Source organism: Mobula hypostoma, chromosome 2 (assembly GCF_963921235.1).
Source record: "Mobula hypostoma chromosome 2, sMobHyp1.1, whole genome shotgun sequence".
NCBI lineage: Eukaryota > Metazoa > Chordata > Chondrichthyes > Myliobatiformes > Myliobatidae > Mobula > Mobula hypostoma.
Window position 1 is genome coordinate 238,187,699 of NC_086098.1, and position 26,979 is coordinate 238,214,677.

Consider the following 26,979-nt stretch of genomic DNA (forward strand, 5'->3'; position numbering starts at 1 on the left):
ATATCCATTTAGGAATCGGATGGCAGCGGTGAAGAAACTGTTCCTGAATCACTGAGTATGTGCCATCAGGCTTCTGTACCTCTTTCCCAACAGTAACAGTGTGAAGAGGGTATGTGCTGGGTGGTGGGGATCCTGAATGATGGAAGCCACCTTCTGAGAACATACAGCTGACTAATTTTACAAGTTTCTGCAACGTATTTTGATCTTGTGCAGTGCCCCCCACTGTACCAGACAATGACACCTTGGGCAACACACACAAAATTTTTGAGGAAATCAGCAGGGCAAGGAGCATCTATAGAAATGAATAAACATTCAATGTTTCAGCTGAGACCCTTCGTCAGGATTGTTCATTCATTTCTATAGATGCTGCCTGACCTGCCGAGTTCCTCCAGCATTTTGTGTGTGTTTCTCTGAATTTCCAGCATCTGCAGAATCTCGCGTTTAGAAATTACATAGGGCACAAGACTGGGCGAAAAAGCCTTAAAGCAGTGATGCTTGTAGCCTTGGGCCAAATCCAGTAACATGGGTCAGTGTGATGACCTTAAGCCTGAGTAGGAAACCTGAGTAGGGGAACTTCACACAGAGCCCAGTTTCAACTAACAGACTCAGGAGCCGAAGGGATCGTTTCTGCACTTTATCTTGCTGTGACTTCCACTATCTACAATCCAAAGAGATTCTAAGTACGTGGACCCAATGCAAGCAAGAGAGGTTAGTGTAGACGGACAAAGAAAGGGTCAGCCTGGATGTGGTGGGCTGAAGGGCCAGCTCCTGTACGAACCTAGCACTTTGCTCTTTACATAAACCACCCTAGAGGGCGAGGAGCTGTTCAGTTCCTGGAATCTCTGCCAGCAGACAGCGAGTTCACAACAGACCAATGTCCCCACGCTCTGCCGCAAACCTCCACAAGTAAAACACACACACCTCATTCTCTGACCCATCCAGCCACCCTTATATCAGCAGCGCGAGGGGGGTGGGGCGTGAGAGGAGGAGTGTGACAAGTGCAAATACAAGGTTACCTGCACATTGCTGGAGAGCGATCCGGGATCATCCGGTGAGAATTCCGTCAAGATGGTGACCATTCCTGCCACCTCTTCCTCACCACTGCCCTGAGAAACCGTCAACTGTTTGCAGCTGTCCAGGATTTTATACAGGTGCCTGCAAGAGAAGATGCTTTACTGGACAAGCTGTGATACTCTGCTCACTGGCTTGGTGCAAGGCTTTTCGGTGGCAGTGACTGCAGTTCATTCCCACCGAGTTTGTACATTGACCACAAGGGTTTCCTGCAGGTGCTCCAGGTTCCTTCCACTTTACAAAGATGTACAAATTGGGTTGTGGGCATACTATACTGGCACCAGAAGCACAGTGACACTTGTGGACACATCCTCAGTGTTGGTCATTGATGTAAACAACACACTTCACCATATGTTTCGATGTACCTATGATGAATAAAGCATACAAAGCTTACCTTCCTCAAAAAAAAAGGGAATTGGTAGAATTTGGAGTGGGTTGATAAGAGCATGGGGAGTATTTGAAAATAGCATTAATGTGGAGTTACTTATAAATGGGCAGTTGTAGGTTGGGTAACTGTGGGTGGGTTAAGGACCACATTCAGGGATGCATGACTGTGTGACTCTAAGACTCTGCACTCTGCTGGGAGACAGTGGATGTCCCAGCTGGGATTCTGGGACAGGTAATGTACACGGCTCGCTAGACGGCCCTATCAACGGCAGTCTCCGGGACTGAATCTGACCGCAGTGACTCTAACAGACATCACAGAAGGCTCGAGCCCAGTAGCAAGACAGTTACATGGTGAACTCTCCCTATCACACTCCTTGCCCAACCACATTCCACTGGAGCTTCGCTCATATAACTGGCATTGGTGGGTTCAGGAGTTTCATGACAACGATTGCAAGGATGAAAATACTAACATGTGAGCCACATTGGATGGCTTTGGGTGTGTAGTTATTGGAGATTTGAAGAAAGATGAGGGGAACTCATTGAAATCTATTGAATATTAAAAGGCCTGGATAGAGTGGACATTGGGAAGATGTTTCCTATAGTGTTTGAGTCTATGACCAGAGGGTACAGCCACAGAGTAGAAAGATATCAATTTCTTTAGCCAGAGGGTGGTGAATCTGTGATATTTATTGCCACAGAAGGCTGGAGTCTAAATCATTGGGTTTATTTAACGCAGAGGTTGATGGGGTCAGTAAGGGCGTCAAGGGCTATGATGTGAAGGCAGGAGATAGGATTGAGGGGGATAATAAATCAGCCTTCCACATTCCAAAGATGTACGGGTTACGGTTAGTGAGCTGTGGGCACTCTACGTTGGTGCCTGAAACATGATGACACTTGCAGGCTGCCGCCCGCACATCCACGCATCGTGATGGTCCAACTCCCGGACTCCACTGGCACAACCAGGCTGGTCAAACGGGGCAGGGAGCCAGCTCTCTGTGGAAACTGGTCCCCTGCCAACTGCGGCGGGGTCTCCCCTGCAGGAGGTGGGAGTGGTGACCTGCTGCCCTCGTGGTTTGGGGAGGCAAGGACTGAAAACTCATTCGGCAGGGCCTTACCACGCATCCAGATCCTGCCTCTTCAGCTTGTGCCTATCCACAGTCCTGCCACTCTCCCGCTGGCAACGGATGTAACTGTGACAGAAATCCAGACAAAGGTGTCAATACCTTGGCTCACGTGTTTGAAAATCATTGACACCACCTTTTCCTGCCCATAGAAGACAATCATTTATCCCATTCTACCTTACTCCACCCAATATTACAGTGGGAAAATGGACACAGAAAGCCCTGACTTGACCGCAGAAACGGACACGGTAAAGTCTTGACTACAGAAGGGTCTCGGTCCTGCCACTCTCCCACTGGCAGCAGACGTAACTACGACAGACACCCAGACAAAGGCGTCAACGTGCATTCAAAAATTATCTTCTAACAAAACTTTTCTTCTGCCCACAGAAGACAATTCTGACTCCCACCTCTATAATGGGAAATGGCAGTGAGGTCTCACTAAAGCTGCAGGTGCTGCTTTAGCACTATGGTTAGCTTTCCAGCCACAGCATCACTCCAAAACTGTCAAATCATTTGCAGGGAGAAGCATCTAAAAATGAACTACTTCAAGTAATAAATCACAGCTTTAAACCCTGATCTGATTACTGCTGCTCCCAAGAAGTCACTGGGGCATGACTTTGAGGTGAGAGGTACAAATCACAACACACAAGATGCTGCAGGAACTCAGCAACATCTGTGGAGAGGAATAGACAGTCAACGTTTCAGGCTGAGACCCTTCATCGGGACTGGAAAGGAAGAAGGTGGGAGGGGAGGGAATGGAAATACAAGCTCGCAGGTGAAAGGTGAGACCAGGTGAGGTGGGTAGGTGGGTGGGAGGAGATGAAGTAAGAAGCTGGGTCCTGTTCAGCAGAGTTTCTGTGTCGAGGGAGACGGGTAGGAGGACCCCTGACTAACACTGCACACCCCACCCCAGTTCCTATCCACCCATGAAACGGCTCCCTACCGGTTTCCCTTCTTGAACTCAGATTCCAGGAATCGGATGGCATCGCGCGCTCCTGAATTTTCTTTCTTCAGGAAATCCAATCCATCGATCACTGTAGAAAGGACAAGAGAACAACAGTGAAGGTCGCCCGTTCTCTGAACTCAATGGATCCACCATGTCAGTAACACCCCAGCACATGGAATACACAGAGTGAAGCTCCTTTCACACGTCCCATCACACACTCCCAGGGTCAGGCATGGAATGAAGGTCCCTCTACACCGTCCCATCACACACTCCCAAGGTCAGTCCCAGAGTGAAGCTCCCTCTGCATCATCCCCTTACACACCTCTGGGGTCAGACACAGAATGCAGGACCCTTTACAACACCATCCCATTAAACACTCCCGGGATCAGATGCAGAGTGAAGCTCCCGTCACACACTCCCCGGACCAGGCACAAAATGAAGCTCTCTCTGCACCCTGCCATCAGACACACCCAGGGTCAGACGCAAGCCCACCTGTGCGGGGGATGATGATGATGAACCGGCTGCTGTTTGCCAGCTGCCTGATGTTGGCCAGCTGCTGGCAGATGGCCTGTGTGTTGGGGATCAGGTATGGAGACATCGTGGACTGGCCCTTTGGCTGCTGCAGGCTTCCCTCCAACTGAGACACTTCCAGCTGAAGCGGATGGGGGGGTGGGGGGCATGGAAAACAGACACAGGGAAAAGGGTCGAAGGCAAGGTTAGGGGGAAAATACAGGACATGGAGAGGGAACAGCAGCAAGAAGAAAAAAAAAGTTAACAAGTTATTAAGATGTCCTCTACTTTTGCCGTCCACGAGAGTTCAGCCTTAAAACACAAACTCAGTTCGTCTTTCCACAGATGCTGCCCGACTGGTTGAACGTCTCCAGCATTTGCTGTGTTCCACCCAGGTATCTATACTTGTGCAATCTTGCTGTGCACAAACCAGCTCACAGATAACCCACTGTAAACCAAGGACGTGTCCACAGGGGCCCAAAGGTCATGAAGCATCCTCTGAGCAGGGACAATCCACTCCCATCTTCATGTATAAAGAGTGTTTGATGGCTCTGGGACCGCACTCAGAGTTCACAAGAATGAGCAGGATCTCATTGAAACCTATCGAATCTTGAAAGGCCTAGATAGAGTGAACATGGAGAGAATGTTTCCTATGGTGTGCTGGTCAAAGACCAGAGGGCATAGCCTCAGAATAGGACACGTCGTTAGAACAGAGATGAAGAGGAACTTCTTTACCCAGAAGCTGCTGTAAATCCCTGGAATTCATTGCCAGAAATGTTGTTTTATTCTGAGGCTGTGCGTTCTGAACTTAGACTCACTCCCACTATTGGATACATCCTCTCCATATTCACTCTATCTGGGCCTTTCAATATTCGATAGGTTTTAAAGAGATCTCCCTTTATTCTTCTAAACTCCAGCAACCATTGGCCCAGAGCCATCAAATGCAGCTCATACATTAACACTTTCATTCCCAGGATCTTTCTCATAAACCTCTTTTACATGCTCTCCAATGCCAGCACATCCTTTCTTATATGTATACGGAGGCCAAAGCTGCTCGCAACACCCTTTGCCGTCGCACCAATGCCTTATAAAGCCTCAGCATTACATCCTCGCTCTTACATTCTGGCCCTCCCAAAATGAATGCTAGCATTGTATTTGCCTTCCTTACACTGACTCAACCTGCAGGTTAACCTTTCGGAAATCCTCCACAAGGACTCCTAAGTTCTCAAGGTGCCAGCACAAGCTGCAGGAGAAACTCAGCAAGTCAGACAGCAGCTGGAGGGCAACAAACAGTGAATATTTTGGATGGAAAATTCCAGTGTCCATCCCTCCCTCCTCACCCCCCACAACCTGCTGAGCTATCCAGCAGCCAGTGCATTGCTCCAGGAGCAACACTCAGTGACTCAGAGCTGAAGGGCAACTGACGGATTTGGGTGCGAGGTACAGTACACAGTCCTTGACTGCTCTCTGCTGGCCAACACACAGCACTGCAGTCGGCGGTACTAGCACTGGAGTGGGTCCAGAGGAGATTTATGGGAATGATCCCAGATACAAAAGGATTAACGTAAGAGGGCCAGTACTCATTGGAGTTTAGAACAATGAGGGGAGATCTCATTGAAACCTATCTAATATTAAAAAGACCTACATAGAATGGCTGTGCAGAGGATGTTTCCAATAGTGGGAAAGTCTAGGACTAGAGGACATCCCTTGAGATGAGGGGGAATTTCTTTAACCAGAGGGTTGTGAATCTGTGCAATTCATTGTCAGACAGCTGTGGAGGGCAAATCACTGGGTATATTTAAAGCGGGGAGTAATACGTTCTTGATCAGTAAGAGTAATACGTTCTTGAACAGTAAGTTTACAGGGAGAAGGCAGGAGAGGAATAATAAATCAGCCATGATGGAATGGTATAGCACAGTTGATGGGCCAAGTGGCCTAATTCTGTTCCTATATCTTAAGGATCTTGTGATTTACCTGCTTCACACCATCACCCTGGGCAGCAAAACCCTCACTTACCTGGAGACGGAGTTGAGCCATGTCCCTCATCAGACGATTCCTACGAGCCTCTTCCTCGGCCTAGGGTTCAATGCACACAAAGGCAAATCACTCTGCCTGTCAGTGCAGCATTGGGCAGCTTGCAGTGGGGAGCACGGCGCTACGTATAACGGAACGGGGTGGGAGGGGCGGTGTTCAGGGCAGCGGCTATGATTACAGCCGCAGGTTGTAGATTACCACTCGAAACTGGGCTAGCAGTGGGGAACACGGTGTTGCGTACAACAGGAAGTTTGCAGCAGGGAGTGCGGCACTATGTACAACAGGACAGGTACAGCATACTGGACATTGACTGTTACTACAGCATCAGGCAGCGTCTCATCATTCAGCAAAACTATTCTAAAGGCAAGGTGACACAACTGTGGCTAACAAGAGAAGTCAAAGCCAACATAAAAGCTAAAGAGGGAATATAATAGAGCAAAAATTAGTAGGAAGTTAGTGGAATGGGAAGCTTTCAGAAACCAATAGAAGAAATCTTAAAAAGTTATTAAGGAAAAGATGGAATACGAAAGTAAGCTAGCCAATAATATTAAAGAGGATACCAAAAGTTTCTTCAGATACATGAAGTGTAAAAGAGAGGCAAGAGTGGACATTGGACTGCTGGAAAACAATGCTGGAGATGTAGTAAAATTACATACAAGAGAAAACCTGCAGATGCTGGAAATACAAAGCAAAATGCTGGAGCAACTCAGCAGACCAGGCCGGATCTAATGAAAGGAATAAGCATACAATGTTTTGGGCCAAGACCCTTCATCAGGACTGGAAAAAAAAGATGAGAAGTCAGATTAAGAAGGTGGAGGGAGGGAAGGAAGAGATACAAGGTGGTAGGTGATAGCTGAAACCAGGAGAGGGGGAGCTGGGTGAAGTAAAGAGCTGGGAAGTTGATTGGTAAAAGAAAAATAGGGCTGGAGGAGGGGGAATCTGACAGAAGAGGGTAGAAGACCATGGAAGAAAAGGAAGGAGGAGAAGCACAAAAGGAGGAGTGATGTGTGAGGAAGGAGGTGTAGAGTCCGGTGTGGCACTTGTTCTGCTTGCAAGGATGTCACCCTCATTCCCATCACTTCCATTTTGTACAAGTCTGCCCTCACCCCATCTTCCCACCACAGCACCAGGGATAGGGTTCCTCTTGTCCTCACCTACCATCTATTAGCCTCCATGTCCAACACAATTTTCTGTGACTTCCACATCTCCAACAAGAGCCCACCATTAAGGCATTCTTCTGCAGAGTTTGCTCCCTACGTGACTCCCTTGTCCATTCGTCCCTCCTCACTGACCTCCCTCCTGGTATTTAGCCTTGCAAGCGGAACAAGTGCCACATCTGCCCCCACACCTTCCCGCACAACCATTCAGGGCTCCAAACAGTCCTTCCATGTGAGGCGACATTTCACCTCAGTCAGTTGTGGTCATGTACTGTATCTGGTGCTCCCTGTGTGGCCTCTTATACATCGGTGAGACCCAACATAGACTGGGAGACCACTTTGCTGAGCACTTACGCTCCATCCACCCGAAAAATTTGGATCTCCTCGTAGCCACCCATTTCAATTCTACTGCCTATTGCGACATGTCATTTCATGACCTCCTCTACTGCTGCAATGAGACCCCACTCAGGTTGGAGGAGTAACACTTTATATTCTATGCTCCAACCAGATGGCATGAACATAGAATTCTTGAACTTCTCATAATTGCCCCCATCCCACCCCCACATTCCCCATTCCTGTTTTTCTCTCTCACCTTTTCCCTTACCTGCTGATCAACCACTCTGGTGTCCTCCTCCTCCCCTTTCTTCCATAATCTTCTATCCTCTCCTATCCAATTCCTCCTCCTCCAGCCCAATCAACTTCCCAGCTCTTTACTTCACCCCCTCCCCTCAGTTTCACCTATCACCTACCACCTTGTACTTCTTCCTCTCCTCCCCTCCCCTATCTTCTTACTCTAACTTCCCATCTTTTTTCCCCAGTCCTGAAGGGTCTTGGCCCGAAACGTCAACTGTTTATTCCTTTCCATAGATGCAGCCTGGCCAAGAGAGGTAGCAGTTGGGGAGAAGGAAATGGTGGAGGAACTGAATAAGTATTTAGCATCAGTCTTCACTGTGAGACACTAGCAGTAGGCTGGAAGTTCGAGAGTGTCCAGAGTCAGAAATGTGTGATGTTGCTATTACTATAGAGAAGGTTTTTGGGAAACTGAGAGGTCTGAAGCTAAATAGTCATGTGGACCACAACATCCACCAATGTGTACACCCCAGAGTTCTGAATGGAGTGGCTGAAGAGATCATGGACACAATAGAAATGATCTTTCAAGAATCAATAGATTCTGGGATGACTCCGGAACATGAGAAAATTGCAATGTCACTCCACTCTTCAAGAAGGGAGAGAAGTAGAAGAACGGAAATTATCGGGCAGTTACTCTGACATCAGTGGTTCAGAAGATGTTGGAGTCGATTGCGAAGGATGTGGTTTCCAGGTACTTGAAGGCACATGATAACAGGCTGTAGTCAGCATGGTTTCCTCAAGGGAAAAGCTCGCCTGACAAATCTGTTGGAATTATTTGAAGAAATAACAAGCAGGATAGACAAAGGAGAAGTGGTACACAATTTTCAAAAGGCTTTCAACAAGGTGCCGCACATGAGGCTGCTTAGCAGGATAAGAGCCCATGGTATTACAGGAAAGATGCTAGCATGGATAAAGCAGTGGCTGATTGGCAAAAGACCGAAAGTGGGAATAAAAGGAGACTTTTCTGGTCGGCTGCCGGTGACTAGTGGTGTTCCACAGGGTCCATGTTAGGACTGTTTCTTTTTACATTAAATGTCAATGACCTGGATGATGGATTTGATGGCTTTGTTGCAAAGTTTGCGGATGATACAAAAATAGGTGGAGGGGCAGGTAGATATGAGGAAGCAGAGAGGCTACATAAGGACTTGGATAGATTAGGAGAATAGGCAAAGAAGTGGCAGATAGAACAGAGTGTCAGGAAGTATATGGTCATGCACTTTGGTAGAAGAAATAAAAGGGTAATTGGGAGCACGGCACTGCTTCGAACAGGCAGCCTGCAGTGGAGAACAAAGAACTCCTTCCAGCAGGCAGCTTGCAGAGGGGAGTGCGGACCTGCGTACAACAGGCAAGCTGCACGGTGTTGTTTGCAAGGGCAGCCTGCAGTGGGGAGCACAGTGCTGCTTCCGACAGGCAACTTGCATCGGAGTGCACAGCGCTGCTTCTAATGGGCAGCTTCCAGCAGAGAGCACAGCATGCGTACAGCAGCACAGCTGCAGTGTACGCGACACCAGCCGAAATCACAGCCTCAGGCAGCGGCTCATTATTCAGACCTGCGCTTTCAGCAAGGAGCATGGCACTGCATACGACAGGCAGCTTGCAGCAGAGTGCACGGTGCGATGTACGCTGGGCAGCTTGCAGCTAGGACCACGGCACTGCGCACAGCGGAACAGGGGTAGTGTACAGGACACTAGCTGTGATTACAGCCTCAGGCCGCAGCTCACCATTCGAAACTGGGCTTGCGTCTGCTCCATCAGCGTCTCCTCTTCACACTGACTGATGCTGATGAAGATCCCCAGTTCCCGGTTGTACTGCAGAACGTTCTTCTGGAGACGTGTGAGGAAGTGGCCAAAGCTTCGGATGCAGCAGACACGGACCACGGACTGTAATGGATGGAGAGAAATGAGGGAGAAAGTGGGAGGTGGAAAGGAGACAGCCACACCCACCCACCCCGACACAGTGTGACAGTGGTTCCACTCCAGCTCAAAGGCTAACTCACTGGTTTTGGGGGTGGTGCCCAGCCCACATGGCACAGACAGGAACGGTAACACCTACAAATGGCGGGATGGTAATGTCTAGATCGGCCTACAGTGCAACCCCGAGAAAACACAGTATCCTGGAGTTCAGATCCAACAATAAACCAGGTATGTGTGCATCTCCTGCTCTTCAATGATGTCAAAATATATTCAGCATTATATTCACTCACTACACTACATTATCCTAAGTATATTCTATAATATATTCACCTAAATATAAAACTACGTCATGATTTAGTAAATATTTTGTAGGAGGTTAAGTATAAATTTATTTGGCGATATATTTGTTCAACATTACATTATATTCCACAGCATCTTTGCTAAATATTACACTATATTAATATATATTTCAGCAAATATATTACGGAATATATTTAGTATAAATATATTTTCCCAACATAGTCACTACATGTTACACTTCACTAAATATCGGGCGCCACAGTAGCGCAGTTGTTAGCATGACACTATCCCAGCTCACAGCATCGAATTCTATTCCGACGTCAACTGTAGAGTCTGTACATCCTCCCTATGGAATGTGTAGGTTTTCTCCATGTGCTCGGTTTTCCTCCCATAGTACCAGTTAGTAGGTTAATTGGTCATAGTGAATTGTCCTGCAGTTAGGCCAGGATTAAATCTGGGGATTTTGGGCAGCTCAGCTCCTTGGGCCAGAGGGCCTAATCTGCACTGTATCTCAATCAATAAGTCCCATGATACATTTGCTAATTACACTATATTAGTGCAATACATAACAAATAGCACGGATTACATTTAGTATATTTGGCAAAGTATTCACTAAATATTGCACTGTACCGTGTTTGGCAAATGCCCAACCCCCAGATTCCCTGAGTTCTGCTTTGAAAATGGCACGCTCTGCTCTCAGCCCCCAGATGCTGCCTCACACACAGAGTTCCACCAGCACTTCAATGGCCGATCTAGACATTACCATCCCGCCATTTGTAGGAGTTTCAGTTGTCAACATAGGAGACTGCAACTCAGCCCACTGGAACCCAGAAGAGTAATGCCTTCAGTCTCGGTCCCACAATCCATCGACTTTACCTTTGGCATTTAATCCCTCTGTACCTCAGTGATATAAAGGGGTCTGCCATTAACTGTAGTATACTTTCTCCTTTCATTTGATCTCCCACAGTGCAACACCTCACACACCTGGATTATTTTACTTAAAGATACAACATGGAGCAAGCTTCCAGCCCAACAAGCCGTACCACCCAGCAACTCCTGATTAACCCCAGCCTAATCACAGGAAAATTTTAAATGACCAATTAACCTACAAACCGATACATCTTTGGACCGTGGGAGGAAAGCAGAGCACCTGAGGGAAACCCACGCACTCACAGGAAGAACGTACAAACTCCATTACAGATGATGCCGGAATTGAACTCCAAACTCTGGGATGTTCCTAGCTGTAACAGCATTGTGCTAACCACCACACCACATCTGCCTCTTTTCTGCCCATATCTGAAACTAATCTATATACCACTGTATTCTTTGATAGTCCTTTACAGTGTCCACAATTCCAACCTTATACTCAATGTAAGACCAAAGAATTGACCATGGACTTCAGAAAGGGCAAGATGAAGAAACACACACTAGTCCTCATTGAGCAATCATCAGTGGAGAGAGTGAGCAACTTCAAGTTCCTGGGTGTCAATACCTCTGAGGATCTATCCTGGGCCCAACAAATCGATGCAGCTACAAAGGTACAACAGCGGCCATATTTCATTAGGAGTTTGAGGAAATTCGGTACATCACCAAAGACATTTGCAAATTTCTACAGATGTACCATGGAGAACATTCTAACTAGCTGCATCACTATCTGTTATGGGAGGGGAGGAGGGGCACTGCACGGGATTGAAATAAGCTTCAAAACGTTCTAAACTCGCTCAACTCCATCATGGGTACTCGCCTCCCCAGCATCCAGGACATTTTCAAGGAGCAATGCCTCAAAAAGGCAGCATCCATCACCAAGGACATGCCCTCTTCTCATTACAACCTTCAGGGAGGTGGTACAGGACTGTCTGTGTAAATATACATGGTTGACCGTCATTTCCAATTATGAAGTAAGCTGTGCGAAAGAGGTCTATAGTGAAAAGGCCATTACACACACATATACACACTTATGGTAATTTACAGTTTTTACTATATATTATAATGTACTGCTGCCACACAACAAATTTCACAAAGTATGCCAGTGATATTGAACCTGATTCTGATTCTCAAACTTGGTGTCATCCACAAACATGTCAATTCACCCATCTACGTTTTCATCCGAATCACTGATATTTCAGCAAGGTAAGGGTGAAACTGTGTGTTAACCAAACAGAGCCAAGGCACTTTGTACAGCGTTTCTCTGTGATAAGCTGACAGAGACAGTGTGCAGACATGGTGCAGTCATCCAGCTTGGACACAGGTTTTGAAAATCAAACTGTGGTACAGCCTTTCTGTTCAAACCTGGGAAATGAGCATACTGAGACAAGATAAAGAAGCAAACCAAGGATTCTAGGGCAACAAATACTATTGGACAGTTTATTTTACTAATTCTCAAATATTATTTGCCTTTAACACAGATTTAATTGGTTATTAACACCTGAATTATGATTGGTACTTAAATATGCAAATGACAGGATTCAAAAGTGCACAGACCTTCTGTGATATCAATACAGTAGATTCTGGTTAATTGGGCCATTGGTTAATCAGGGAAGCCGCTTATTTGGGACAACCCTTGAAGAACAAAAGCTAATTGAGAAACTTTGGGACACTATGCCACTTATTTGGGACAGGAGACTGTTGCCAAACAGTTTCTAACTAGCATCAATTGCATGTACCTTTGTGGCCATTAGGCACTACACCAGTTTTTAAATAGTGCCAGTTGCGTGTGCTTGTATTATGTTATTCATCTGGGCCAACAGACACCAGTTCAAAAAGCAGTGATTTTTGATCATTTTGGTGTTTTTTTAAAGAAAATGGAGGAAAGTGATGAAGATGAAACATCTGAACTTCAGCTAGTGACTACACAGGATGCCAGGAAATGTATTGATCAATTACATCACTACTTCATGTCGGAAGGCAACAGAGGCAGTCCATTATTTGCACTAGGCGTCCGCACTGACTTTCCTTATTTACAATCATGCCAGCATACAGTGGACAAATTCCTCCATTGATCACTATTAGGAACTAATACAGTTTGAAGATACTACAGTAAATTTGATAGTGTTCTAATTTATTCATAATTATTCATAATTTGGTACTCAGGCTACGTCCACACTAGACCGGATAATTTTGAAAACGCCAGTTTTGAGTAAAAACGACAGGCGTTCACACCAAGCATTTTTCAAAATATCTCCGTCCACATTAGAATGGATATTTGGGCGAATCTCCTCCTACTGGGCATGCGCAGGACACACAGAAAACAAGCGAAGAGGAAACGGTATACTTGGTGCACGTTTGTCCAGTTACAGAGTAGAAAAACTTTAAAGGAGTTGCTATTGGCTCTCGCACAGGAGGACTTAAAACTAAAAAACAAATACGGGAGCGTATGGAGGCAACCGACAGGGAGTTCATGGACAGTATGACCCGGCTGACGACGAACATTGAAAAACTGACTAACTCTGTTGCATTAATAAAGCACCTTGTTAAATGTATAAAACATGTCTGCATCAGTGTTATCTTGTATTTCCACACAACGTTACATTAGGCTGTTACACATCTATTGTCAGAGAAGTACTTGCATAAATAGGTAAACCACCTTCATACAAGCAAGGACAGAAAACAGGGCAAAGTGAGTATACTTATTTATTCAGTAAGCTATGGGTCAAAGTATTTGGTGAATACATTTCTAACTCTTCTGGCTTCAGTCTCGTTGCTGTCTGTTCTGAACTTGTTAGGTTATGTGGGGGGTTATGTTCAAGAAAACAACGAAATGCCGTGCTGTCGCCATCTGTTCCGACACGTCATGACAGCGTTTTTAAATAGTCAAAAAAGCTCACTTTACAATTTAACTCTCACATCGTTCACACTGACTGCACATTATAACGGCCATCCAGCAGTACTTGCGCAGTACCAAGCAGAAGCAGAAAAAGTATTGTTGTTCTGGTGTTGGCATGACAGCGTTTTTAAATCTCTCCGTTTACCCCGTCCACACTACAACGCGCAACAATCGTTTTCTTCAAATTTACACACTCTGGAGAGTGTTTCAGAAAAGCCCAGTTTTTAGGGGATGAAAACGCTGTTTCAATGTGGACGGAGGGTCAAAACGAAGAGAAAAAGCTTCGTTTTCAAAATTACCCGGCGTAGTGTGGACGTAGCCTCAGTTTAATGTAAATTTGCCTTTTAAATTAATTATGTCCATGAAACGTTTGCTATTTGGGATAGCCACTTAACTGGGCCAAAATGTACGAGCCCCGAAGCATCCCGATTAACTGGAATCTACTGTATTTGCATACAACTGGTCAATTTCTGTATAAAAACGACATTTATTTGATCCATCTACAGAGCAGTGTGGTGACAGGGTCAATTGTGCACAAATAAATGAAGTGCGATTGAGGAATGAATGCAAGTTGTCAGAGTCCAGTTAATCAATGACAACAATATATCATCACAAACAAAAGAGCCCAGCGCTGATCCCCAGAGAACACCACTGGTCACAGACCTCCGGTCAGAATAACCCTTCAAACCCTTCTCTGTCATCTACGGGGCAAGCCAGTTCAGAATCCAAACTTGCAATTCACACTGGATCCCATGCATCTTTACCTCCTGAATCGTACTACCATGAGGGACCTTATCAGATGTTTTGCTAAAGTCCACGCAGATAACGTTCACTGCCTTAGCCCTCATCAAACTCCTTTATCACCTCTTCAAAAACATCAATCAAGTTTATAAGGCCCTGCACAAAGTCACACCAAATGACCCCAAGCAGGTCGTGCCTTTGCAAATATACATGGATTGTATCTGTCAGTATTCTCTCCAATAGCTTCCCTTCCACTGACAGATAATTACCTGCAACATTAGAACATCGAACTGCATAGCACAGGAACAGACCTTCTGGCCCACAATGTTGTGCTGAACCAGTTAAATTAGTGATCAAATGGCCAACTAAACTAGTCCCTTATGCCTCCACAATGTCCATATCCTTCTATGTTCCTCTCATTCATATACTGTACTTATCTAAATGCCTCTACCACAACAGGCAGTGCATTCAAGGCACCCCCATACCTTGCCCCTCACATCTCCTTTGAACCTACCTCCTCTCACTTTAAATTCATGCCCTCTGGTAATCCTAGGAAATAAATATTGTCTGCCTACTTTATGCCTCATAACCTTATGAACCTCTATCATATCTCCCTGCAGCCTCCGCCGCCCCAGAGAAAACAACCCACGTTTGTCCAACCTCTCATTATAGCAAAGGCCCTCTAATCCAGGCAGCATCCTGGTAAACCTCTTCAGCACCTTCTCCAAAGCCTCCACATTCTACAACGTGGCGACCACAACGGTATGCAATACTCCAGATGTGGCCTAACTGGAGCTTTTCAAAGCTGCAACATAACTTTGTTGAATGAAGGAACAACACTTGTTACTCTCTAGTCCTCGGAGACCTCACCTACTGCTGGTGAGGACACAAAGGTCTGCCTTTCCAATCTGCTCCTCTCCCTACAGATGCTCCCTGACCCACTTGGCATTGTCAGAGTTCAGCGTACATCACCAGAAGTGTATACCATGCCCACCTCCTCCGCTTCCTCACCTCTTCCAGCGTGCCTGTGGCCAAGCTGATTTGCTCTGGCCCGAGCTTCCGATGCACAGTCCGGAGAACGGGAAGGTAGCGGAGTGCCATGTCTTCGGGAAGCAGCACGACCTGGGCCAGATCTGGCTCCTCGCAGTGGCTCAGCAGCTGGGCGACCTCATCACTGACGCATATACCTGGAGATCAGTGTGGGGTATGGGTGAGGGAGAGCGCAAAGAGGACAGAGAGACCAGGGAAAACAATATATTCAGGTAAATTGCGGTACAGTAATGCAGCAGTTGGCACAACTCTTTACAACGCCAGCAGCCAGAGTTCAATTCCCGCCTCTGTCTGGAAGATTTTATGTTCTCCCCATGACTGCGTGGGCTTCCTCCGGGTGCTCTGGTTTCCTCCAATATTCCTAAAACGTACCGGTTGGGTTTATTAAGTTGTGAGCACGTTATGCTGGCGCTGGAAGTGGAGCTGCTCTTGCGAACTGCCCCCAGCACGTATTGGGACTGTGTTAGCCATTGATGCAAACAATGAATTTCACTGTATGTTTCAATATTAATGTGACAAATAAAGCTAATCTTTAAAAAAAATTAAATCAGAGCGAGGGGGCATCCAGTGTCTGCAGCACCAGTGAACTCCATCTCAAGGTGTTTCTGACCGCCCCCCCACTTTCAGTAATGCCATTGTGTTCCAGCCTGGTTACTGATCCTGTTTGTGGTCAACAATCAGATAACTGATCACGAGTTCAGCTTGCCTTAAATTTGATAACTGATCTCATGCTCAGTTCAGTCCTCCACCTGGTAATTACCCCCACCATCAGCCTTCCAGCCTGTGTGCTGGGAGCTGTTCCCTGTTCATTGCTGCCCCCTTCATCCCACCTTAGTGTGAATTGATCCTGCGTGCAGTCCCACCTCCAGACTGGCATTCAATCTGGTACAGTTAATAACAAGTGGATAATCATTGCAAGCGCTCATTCTGAGAGAAATAGACATTTCCCACACCAGCCCTGTCACAGACCCCCTTCTTGGCCTCCGTTGGTTGACCATCCTAGCTGTCAAAGTCAATACGTGAGCCAGTACACAAGCCAGCCCAGTAGAACAAGGAGAGCAAGCTGTTGCCCATGCAGCAGACTCACCCTCTCTACGCAGCTGATGAATCCAAAGGAATGGCAGAGACCAGAACAGTTTGGCACCAGCGGCGTTACAAGAGCTGCCAGTCAGCATTGACTACCTTAGGAACTTCAGTTCTGGATTTTTCCCTCTGGGTTTACTCCTGAAGACTTCCCCATGAGTGTGCATAGCCACAAGACAGCAGAGGTTTAAAATCAGTTTTCCTTCTCCTAGATGAGCTGCCATCCATGGTTGATGAGCCCCATCTGCCTGAAGCGACTGGTTTTAAGGCATCAGTAACCCACCTTTGTCCCTTCTCCTGTCAGTAGAAACGGTTCTGCAGTTCAATGCTGACTGGCAACTCTTGCTAAGCCACACGTGAAGGCTAGGGGCTGGACTTGGTTATCAGAGGCTATTTGAGATGCATGCCATTGACAGCATTTAATAGGTAGTGGAACCTATTATCACCAATACGCCCTCCCAGCTATGACAATCCCACACTGTGTATTAAGACTGCATTCATCAGATGTTTCATGTACACTTCCATTCCTTACTGTGCACAAGTCTTGCCTTTATCTGTTTTTCTATAGATGTTCATTGCATTTCTAGAACAAGACCTTAATAAATTAAAGGTCTTAGTTTTATAAGAAAAAGAAAAAGTTTTAAAAGAAAAAGAGCCACCCTTGTCTTATGGAAGGGTAAAACACAGGCGGAGGATCTTTGGCCCTCAATGTCTGTGCTCAACATGATGCCAAATTAAACTAAACCTGTCTGCACAAGATCCGTGTCCCTTATATTCATATATCAATCTTGAAGCCACAAACTTCACTATCTGCTTCTACCACTACCCTGGCAAGCATTTCCAAGCACCCACACAAAGAACAGATCAAGAGATGCTGGAAATCTTCAGCAACGCAAAATGCTGGAGGAATTCAGCAGGTCAGACAGCATCTACGTTTCAGGTCGAGACTTTTCACCAGCCATGATGGCTCCACCTACCTGCCTTTTCTACATAACCTTAATTCCCCTGCTATGCAAAAATCTAACTAATCGTGTTGTAAATATATTTAATGAGGTGGCCTCTACTGCTTCCTAGGCAGAAAATGCCACAGATTCACCAGTCTCTGGGAAAAACTTCTCCAACCTAAATCTATTCCCCTGAATCCTGATGCTATGTCCCCAGTTGTAGTCCCACTTGCCAGTGGAAACAACTTTCAACCTCTATTTCTATAAGATTCCCATCTATAAACTCTGCTTTCAGCCTTCCCCTTCTCACCTTAAATGCACATGGTGTGGTATTTGACATTTCTACCCTGGGAGAAAGATTCTAGTTGAAGTTCAAGGTCATTTGTCATTCAACCACACATGAATACCCATCAATAAAACCAAACTCCAGGGCCAAGGTGCGAACCACAGTACCAACAGTCACACACAGCACAAGGCACATGTAAGATAACAAGCACATACAAGATATTAGTAAAATACAATCACACAACAAAAATATAGTCTATGAACGTTGCTGGAGTCTGCAATCGAACACAATACAGCTTGTCTTCTGCCAAGCGAACACTGGGAGGCAGCACCAACTCCAACTATCAAGTCTCCCTATCAATCTTCAGCATTCCAGGGTAAATACCTCAAGTTTGTCCAACCTCTAATCCAGACAGCAAGCTGGTAAACCTCTTCTGCATCCTCCCCAAAGCTTCAACCAAAACTACACAAAATCCACGGCTTTAAAATTCCTACCCAGGAAACCTATAAAGGCTGAATCCTCACGTGCATTCAAGGCTCAGAGAAACCACCGATCAGTCATGGAACCAAGTGTTATGAAGCAGGTGGGACCATGGACAAGGGGAAGTTGAAACAGACACAATGTCACTGAATAGTAAGCAGAGTGAGTTAAGCGAACTGAAGGATACACACCTGGCTCTCTCATCTTCCTTCCTTCAGGCAACATGTTCAACAGCACAGACAAGCGATTCCACAGACTCTGAGAGCTCTGCAAAAGACGGGGAGTCAGATCACACACATGCAACACGGAAGTAACTAGTTTAGTGTCACAATTGGGAGACTGGGCAAAACGACTTGCAGGAAAAACACAAGGTTAATCGCAGGATTCTTAACAGTGTGGAGGAACCAAGGGATCTTGGGGTTCACATCTATAGATCCAATTTGCTGGGCAAGTCATAGGGTGCTTAAGAAAGTGTGGGGTGTGTTGGCCATCATTAGTCGGGGGACTGAGTTCAAGAGATCTGAGGTAATGTTGTGGCTCTGTAAAATTTTATTTAGCCCACACTTAGACCATAAGACAATGGAGCAGAGTTAAAACATTTGGCCATGGAATCTTGGAATCTTGTGTTCAGTTCAGGTCGCCACAGTATAGGAAAGAAGTGGAGGTTTAAGAAAGGATGCAGAGGATGACGTATGGATTACAGAGCATGTCTTGAGAATAGGATAAATGAGCTAGGGCTTTTCTCTTTTGAGTGAGGAAAATGAGAGGTGACTTGATAGAAATGTACAAGGTAATAAAAGTCTTCGCTAAAACGAAGAGCCAGAGACTTTTTCCCAGGGTGTAAATGGCTAATAGGTGGGGATATATCTTTAAAGTGCTTGGAGGAAAGTATAGGAGCAATGTCAGAAGTAGGTTTGTTTTTAAATACACAAAAAGTTGTGAATGTGTGGAACATCCTGCCAGGGGTCATGGTGGATATACTAGGGACATTTAAGGCCAGGGGTGCAGTGCTAGCCGGAGCGCGTCTGGCACCTCCAAGAAAAAGCCAAAATAAACAAGCTAATTGATTAGATGCCGCCCAGGGTGATTTGAGTATCTCAGAAACTGCTGATCTCCTGGGATTTTTTACACACAACACACTCTGGAGTTTACAAAGAATGGTGCCCAAAAACAAAAAAAATCCAACGAGTGGATTTAACAAGATGCTTTCACTCACAGAACAGCCACTCGCTGGATTTCTTTTTTTTTGTTGTTGTTGTTGTTTTTGGCACTATTCTTTGTAAACTCCAAAGTCTGTGTGCGTAAAAATCCCAGGAGATCAGAGGTTTCTGAGATACTCAATTCAGCCTGGGCGGCACCTAATTAATTAGCTTGCTTATTTCGGCTTTTTTCTTAGAGGTGCCGGATGCACTCCGGCTAGCACTGCACCCCTGTTTAAGGCCCTCTTTAATAGGCGCAATGACAAAAGAAAAATAGAGGGCTATGTGGGAGGGAAGAGTTAAATTGATAGTAAAGTAGATCAAAGGGTTGGTACATTATAATGGGCCAAGGGCCTGTAATGTCCTGTACTGTTCTACGTAGAGATGATGGGACCCAGCGAGCAAGGGACTGCACATTTAATTAACCCCGCCGGGAACTCCTATTGCTCACTAGTACTTCATCAGAGGGATGGTGCAGGAGACAAGACATGGGGTCAAACAGGAAGGTGTCCTGCAGAGCCAGGGGTCTGGAGTATGGAGGGAGTCCATAGTTCAGGGCCCAAATAGCTAGAGGAAGGGAAAAGTAGGGGAAGAATACAGGGGAAAGGGAACTGCAGAAATTGACAGCCAGATGGCAGGAAGGAGATTGGGCTGATCTCCACTGGTAGTGATAGGGGGTGGACATCTCCTTTCCACTAGCAGAAGGAGGGAATTCTAGAGAATTTAACAAAAGAAGGTCACGTTGAAAGCCCATTCAAAAGCAGTGGTTCTACCGACCAACAAGCCCTCAGCCCTAAGGGGGGCAGAGGGGAGCCGAAGGGGGCGGGTGGAGAGTGTGGGGGGGAGCCGAAGGGGGCGGGTGGGGGGTGCGGGGGGGAGCCGAAGGGGGCGGGGGGTGCGGAGGGGAGCCGAAGGGGGCGGGGGAGTGCGGAGGGGAGCCGAAGGGGGCGGGGGAGTGCGGAGGGGAGCCAAAGGGGGCGGGGGGGGTGTGGAGGGGAGCCAAAGGGGGCGGGGGGTGCAGATGGGAGCCGAAGGGGGATGAGGGGGTGCAGAGGGGAGCCAAAGGGAGGGGGTGCAGAGGGGAGCCAAAGGGAGGGGGTGCGGAGGCGAGCCAAAGAAGGAGAGAGGGGCGGAATTAGGAAGAGAGAGGATGGGGGTAGGCTTGGTTGGGGATGTCGCTCTGGCCTGGAGGTCCCACACCTGTGCACACATGAGGATGATGTCGGTGTTGTTGCGCAGCCAATCCAACAGGACCTTAACAGTGGTCAGCAGCCCCTCGTGGGATAGGATCTCCAGCTTCTCCAGAGGCGTCTTCTCCCTCCGAAGTGACTTGTTGCTGGCATCACTGGCCTCTGAGTCCGAGCCTGTGTCTGCAGAGGGGACAAAACATTAGCCAAGGCAAACAGGCACAATCCTGGAATCCAGTTTTCTGCTGTGGAGTCAGCATGTAAGGGATTAGCAAGAACCACTCTCTCTACAAGACAGGGGAACACAGTAGCACAGAGGGAGAAAGAGTTCCCACATCAAGACCGTAAGACATAGGAGCAGAATTAGGACATTTGGCCCATCGAGTCTGATCTGCCACTCCCCCCCCCCACCTCCTCATTCTTCTACACTCCAGTGAGTAGAGGCCCAAAGACATCAAATGGTCCTTGTATGTTAACTCTTTCATTCCTGGAATCATCTCGTGAACCTCCGCTGGACCCTCTTCAATGCCAGTACATCTTTTCGTCGGCAAGCCGCCCAGAACAACTCACAATACTCCAAGTGTGGTCTGACCAATGCCCATTAAATCCTCAGCATTATATCATTGATCCTTTCAAAATGAAAGTTGATACTACATTTGCACTGACTCAGCCTGCAAAAAAAACAAGAGAACAGCAACAGGCCAGCAGACCAGCATTCTCAGAGAACCCTGCACTTACCTGTCAAACATCCCAGAGCCCGTGAATTCCTTTCAATAGCAGGTTCACTGGGAGCATAGTGGTGAATCACGAACAACAAGGTCGCAAATGGCAACTTAATGACAACTGCTTTTCAGAGAGTAAAAATAGCTCTCTTTGTCACATGTACATTGAAATGCATTGCTTGCTTCCATCAAGCAACAGTCCAAGGATGAGCTAGGGGCACACTTCCAGCGCCAACATAGCATGCCCACAACTTACTAGCCCTAACCCATAGACTTTGGAATGTGGAACTGTAACAGGCCCTTCTAGCCCAATGAGCCCACACCCATGTGACAAATTAACCTACTAACCAGTAAGTCTTTGGACTGTGGGAGGAAACTGGAGAACCCAGAGGAAACCCAAGCAGTTACGAGTAGAAGGGACAAACTGCTTCCGGTCAGTAACAGGAACTGAACCCTGATTGCTGCCGCAGCAAAGTGTTGCACTAGCCGCTAAGCTACCCTGCTGCCTGATGTTGGGGCGGATATAAAGGACAAGATGTTAAGGAGACCACCGCAGTTGTTCTCTAAAATGAGACTCCTGAAATCCTGTCTAAGTAGCCGAGAGGCAAGGGATTTTACTTTAACCATGTCTAAAGGACAGTATGGGTCCTCCTCAGGTCAGCCACCATGAACTGTGTCGCAAGTCCTGCCTGTGGCCATCAAACTTTACAACTCCTCCCGTGGAGGGTCAGACACCCTGAGCCAATAGGTTGGTCCTGGACTTATTTCCTGGCACAATTTACATATTACTATTTAACTATTTATGGTTTTATTACTATTTAATTATTTATGGTGCAACTGTAACGAAAACCAATTTCCCGCAGGATCAATAAAGTACGACTACGACTAAGTACAAAGGGTGGTACAATAAAGGCATCCGTTAGTCTTGTGAGACCATGGATCTGCGCCTGGAAAGTCTTCACTCTCTAGGGTGCAGGCCTGGGCAAGGTTGTATGGAAGACCAGCAGTTGCCCATGCTGCAAGTCTCCCCTCTCCACGACACCAATGTTGTCCAAGGGAAGGGCACTAGGACCCATACAGCTTGGCACCAGTGTCACCGCAGAGCAATGTGTGATTAAATGCCTTGCTCAAGGACACAACACGTTCCCTTGGCTGCGGCTCGAACTCACGACCTTCAGGTAGCTAGTCCAATGCCTTAACCACTTGGCCACATGCCCACACGTGGTACAGTAGTGTAGCAGTTAACAGAATGCTTTACAGAGATTGGGTTACACTTCCCACTGCCATCTGTAAGGAGTTTGTATGTTCTCCTGTGATCCTGTAGGTTTCTGCCGGGTGCTCTGTTTTCTTCCCACATTTCAAAGATGTAGGTTAGCGTTAGTAAATTGTGGGCATGCTATGTTGGTACCAGAAGCATGGCAACACTTGTGGGCTGCCCCCAGCACTGTATTGCTCATCGACGCAAACAACGCATTTCACTGTTTTGCTGATTTGATGTACCTGTGACAAACAAAGCTAATCTTTAATCCAATTGGTCCACAAGCGGGAAATGCTGCCTTGAAGGGGTCAAATGTTAATTTAATAATCCACATGGGGGTGGGGATCAGAGTGAGGGGCCTTCAGAACAAGATGATCAGCAAGAAATCAAACAGGGATCTGGGAATATAGATCCATAATTTCCTGAAAGTGGCATCAAAGACAGACAGGATCGTATAGAGAGCTTTTAGCACATCGGCTACTGGCCTTCAGAAATCAGAGTACTGAGTACAGGAGTTGCAAACTTATGTTGAAGTTGTACAAAACATCAAACAGGCAAAATTTGAATTGTATGCAGTTCCTAATGGGAAGGTATCAATGAGCCTGAAAGAGTAGAGAAAATTTACAAGGATGTTGCTGGGACTTAGGACCTGAGTTGTAGGGAAAGGTTGAATAGGTTTGGATTTGATTCCCTGGGGCATAGAATAATAAGGAGATTTGATAGGGGTATACAAAATTATGAGGGGTATAGATAAGGTGAATGCAAGCAGGCTTTTTCCACTGAGGTTAAGTGAGACTAGAACTGGAGGTCATAGGCTAAGGGTGAAAGGGGAAATATTTAAGAGGAACATGCTGCCAGCGAAAGTGGTGGATGCGGGTTTAATTGCAACATTTAAGAGAAATTCAGATTGGAGGGGTGTGGAAGGTTGGTCAACAGGACAGCAGAATAGATTTGGTACAGACTAGATGGGCCAAAGGACCTGTTTCTATGCTGTTGTGCCACAGAACTCTTAATTCATTGCTTCTATCACTTTCCACGTCAATGCCCATGATATCTCAAGGCCACTTATAGGCACTAAAGTAATTCTGGTGACCTCTGTAATGCAGGGCACATGCACAACAGCAGGGTGACAAAGGAGGCATTTGGCATGCTTTCCTTCAACTGTCAGGGTACTGAGTATAGAGCTGGGATATTATGCTGCAGTTGTATGCCATTTGTGATTAAAGCATTGGTCACCCTGTTATGGGAAATATGTGGTTAAACTGGAAAGATTTACCAGAATGTTGTCTGGACTTGTGGAACTGAGCTACAAGGAGTGGCTGCGCACAGTGTGACTTTATTCCCAGGAGTATAGGAGACAGAGGGGTGAAATTATAGAGGTATACAAGATCATGAGGGGCACAAACAGTGTGAAAGCACACAGTCTTTTTCACAGAGAGGGATGCTAAAAAAAAAAAACAAGTGATTAAAAAAGAGCAGCACAGCGATTAGCACAGCGCTATTACAGCTTGGGAAGTCAGATATTGTACAATCGTGGCGTCCTCTGATAGGAGTTTGTACATCCTCCCCGTGGAATGCTTGAGTTTCCCCCGGGTGCTCCAGTTTCCTCCCACAGTCCAAAGATGAACCGGTGGGTAAGTTAATTGGTCTTTGTAGATTACCCTACGATAAAGGCTAGGGGTTCAATCAGGGGTTTCTGGGCAGCACGGCTCAAAGGACCAGAAGTGCCTGTATCTCTAAATAAATAAATCAGAGGTGAAAGGGCAATGTCTTCACACAAAGGGTGGTGCGTATTTGGAATGAGCTGCCAGAAATAATGGTTGAGGCAGACACATTAGGAGCATTTAAAAGCCATCTCAAAAAGTGCATGGATAGAAGAGGTCAAGATCAGAATCCGGTTTAATATCACTGATATGTTGTGAAAATTTTTTTTGTTGGATGGCTATGTGCAATCTAGCTCACTGGGCAATACGGTCAGCATGGAAGAGTTAGACTCACAGACTCTGCTCGGTTGTTATGGATTAAAGGAAAGATACTGGCAGGAGAGCATAGAACACACCTGTGCTGTGCCAGGGGAGGTTTTGCCCCAGGCCGAGGGAAGCTTACCGTGTTCAGTCACCCCGGGGCTCTGGAGGACGCCATTGGCACAGGGTTTCTCCTGCTGTGTGGCAGGGGCTTGGTCCTCCACTGGAGGTCTAACCATCATATTGCTGAAGGTGGGGGCCAGGCGGAAGCACCTCTTGGGCTGGAACATCTGGGAGGATAGGGCCTGGAGGTTGCTGGCGATGGTGGCGTCGTTGGCAGTGCCAGGCCCATTGGTCGGCGGCTCGGAGACATCGGGGGAACGGGCAGGGAGAGGGCCGGTTTCACCTCCCCTGCCAGGACCCCGGGGCCCTTCCTCGATGTCCTCCAGATCAGAGCGGGACTCTTGACTATTCATGTCAGAGTCAGACTCCAGATCGAAGGCCGCCTCGGCCTCCTCATCCTCCTCCTCCTCCTCCTCTTCATCCGTCTTGTTGGAGCCGGAGTCGGAATGCTCGCTCTCCTTGGCCGAATCCTCGCTGGGGTCCGAATCAAAGCCCTCACTCAGGTCACTCTCGTCGGCCTTCTGCCGCAGCCGCCGCCGTCGCAGCTGCCACATCCGTGAATACTTCCGGCCCTTGGGCTTGCCATCCGGCTCCACTGGTCCATTCAGTACCTCGGGCTCTGGGCCCCTCGACGGCACCTCCTTCACCTCTGTTTCATCTGGGGGTTGGGGAGGGGAGAGAAGAGAAAAAACAGGGTCAGGCAATCATAGCCCCCTTGGCTGAAAGCAGGAGCATCACAGGAATGTGTTGAGAGGGGCAGAGAGGGTGGAGGGAAGGAGGAGTGGGGTGGGGAGGGGGAGAGAAGGGGGGGGTGTGGGGGGAACCGACTGAACCGGGACTCCCTCGACAGAGATGGGAACAGATAGGAACACAAGTTACCTATGTGCTCGGGGTGCAAGGAAGGAACAGCATTGTCGCCATCTTCCAGCTCCGCCTGCAGCCGAATGTTGACGTGGTTCACCAGGTGGGAGAAGAGGGCTAGAGTGAAGGCGATGGCTGCACTGTACTGCTTCAGGCCTGCAACACACATGACAACAGTTGCTGAACTACTGCTGTCACCCCCAACACCCCCACCCCATGGGACACAGAGGCAGTCTGCACAGGCACAGCTCAAACGTGAGTTATTCCAGCAGTATTCACCAACATTCTCCTGCAATCAGTCATCCACAGAACCAGATAAAGCACTGGCACATAGCCATGGTGGCAGGAATGCAAAGATCAGAATTAGGTTTAATATCACTGGCACATGTCGTGAAATCTGTGGTTTTGCATCAGCAGTACATGGCAATACGTAATAATAAAAACTATAAATTACAAAAAAATATTTTTATTAACTAAATTAAATTAGTACAAAAAATATTGAGGGAGTATACATGGGTTCATTGTCCATTCAGAAATCTGATGATGGAGGGCAAGAAGTTGTTGTTAAAATGTTGAATGTGTGTCTTCAGGCTCCTGTACCTTCTCCTTGATTGTAGCAATGAGAAGAGCGCCTGTCCTGGGTGATGGGAAGTCCTTAATGATGGACACCACCATTTTGACACATTGCCTTTTCAAGGTGTCCTGGCTGCTGGGGAGACTAGTGCCCATGATGGAGCTGGTTGAGTTTACAACTTCTGCAGTTTTTCTGATCCCGTGCAGTGATGACTTCATATCAGACGGTGATGCAACCAGTAAGAATACTCTCCACAGTACAACTGTAGAAATTTGCAAGAGTCTTCGGTGTCATACCAAGTTGCCTCAAACTTCTGATGAAATATAGCTGATGCCATGCCTTCTTTGTAATTGCATCAATATGTTGGGCCCAGGATAGATCTTCAGATGTTGAACCCCAGGAACTTGAAACTGCTCACCCTTTCCTCAATGAGGCTGGTGTGGGCGTTCCCTTGACTTCCCCTTTCTGAAGTCTCAGCTGCTGTAAGCCATCGAATAGATCACAGCCAACACAACCCCTCCAGCCCCGATCTCAGTGAATAAGCAGCTGCCTATCCCAGCCTTGAGAATGCTCAACTGACCTCAGTCCTATGAGAAAGATTACAAACGATTCTCA

At 46.9% G+C, this 26,979-nt stretch overlaps 1 protein-coding gene across 2 annotated transcripts in view; it reads right to left on the bottom strand.

The window, feature by feature from the left end:
* The window catches only part of smg5 (SMG5 nonsense mediated mRNA decay factor), a 78,305-nt gene that overhangs the window by 14,565 nt on the left and 36,761 nt on the right, over window positions 1-26,979 (bottom strand). For both annotated transcript variants that reach the window (XM_063041696.1, XM_063041697.1), the window contains exons 11-21: window positions 25,809-25,946; window positions 24,949-25,587; window positions 20,876-21,045; window positions 18,668-18,743; window positions 15,645-15,820; window positions 9,578-9,736; window positions 6,052-6,111; window positions 4,018-4,177; window positions 3,523-3,613; window positions 2,574-2,648; window positions 1,017-1,155 (exon numbers count right to left, since the gene is read on the bottom strand). In XM_063041696.1, the coding sequence (XP_062897766.1) occupies window positions 1,017-1,155; window positions 2,574-2,648; window positions 3,523-3,613; window positions 4,018-4,177; window positions 6,052-6,111; window positions 9,578-9,736; window positions 15,645-15,820; window positions 18,668-18,743; window positions 20,876-21,045; window positions 24,949-25,587; window positions 25,809-25,946 (1,883 nt within the window). The remainder of the gene's footprint in view (window positions 1-1,016; window positions 1,156-2,573; window positions 2,649-3,522; window positions 3,614-4,017; window positions 4,178-6,051; window positions 6,112-9,577; window positions 9,737-15,644; window positions 15,821-18,667; window positions 18,744-20,875; window positions 21,046-24,948; window positions 25,588-25,808; window positions 25,947-26,979) is intronic.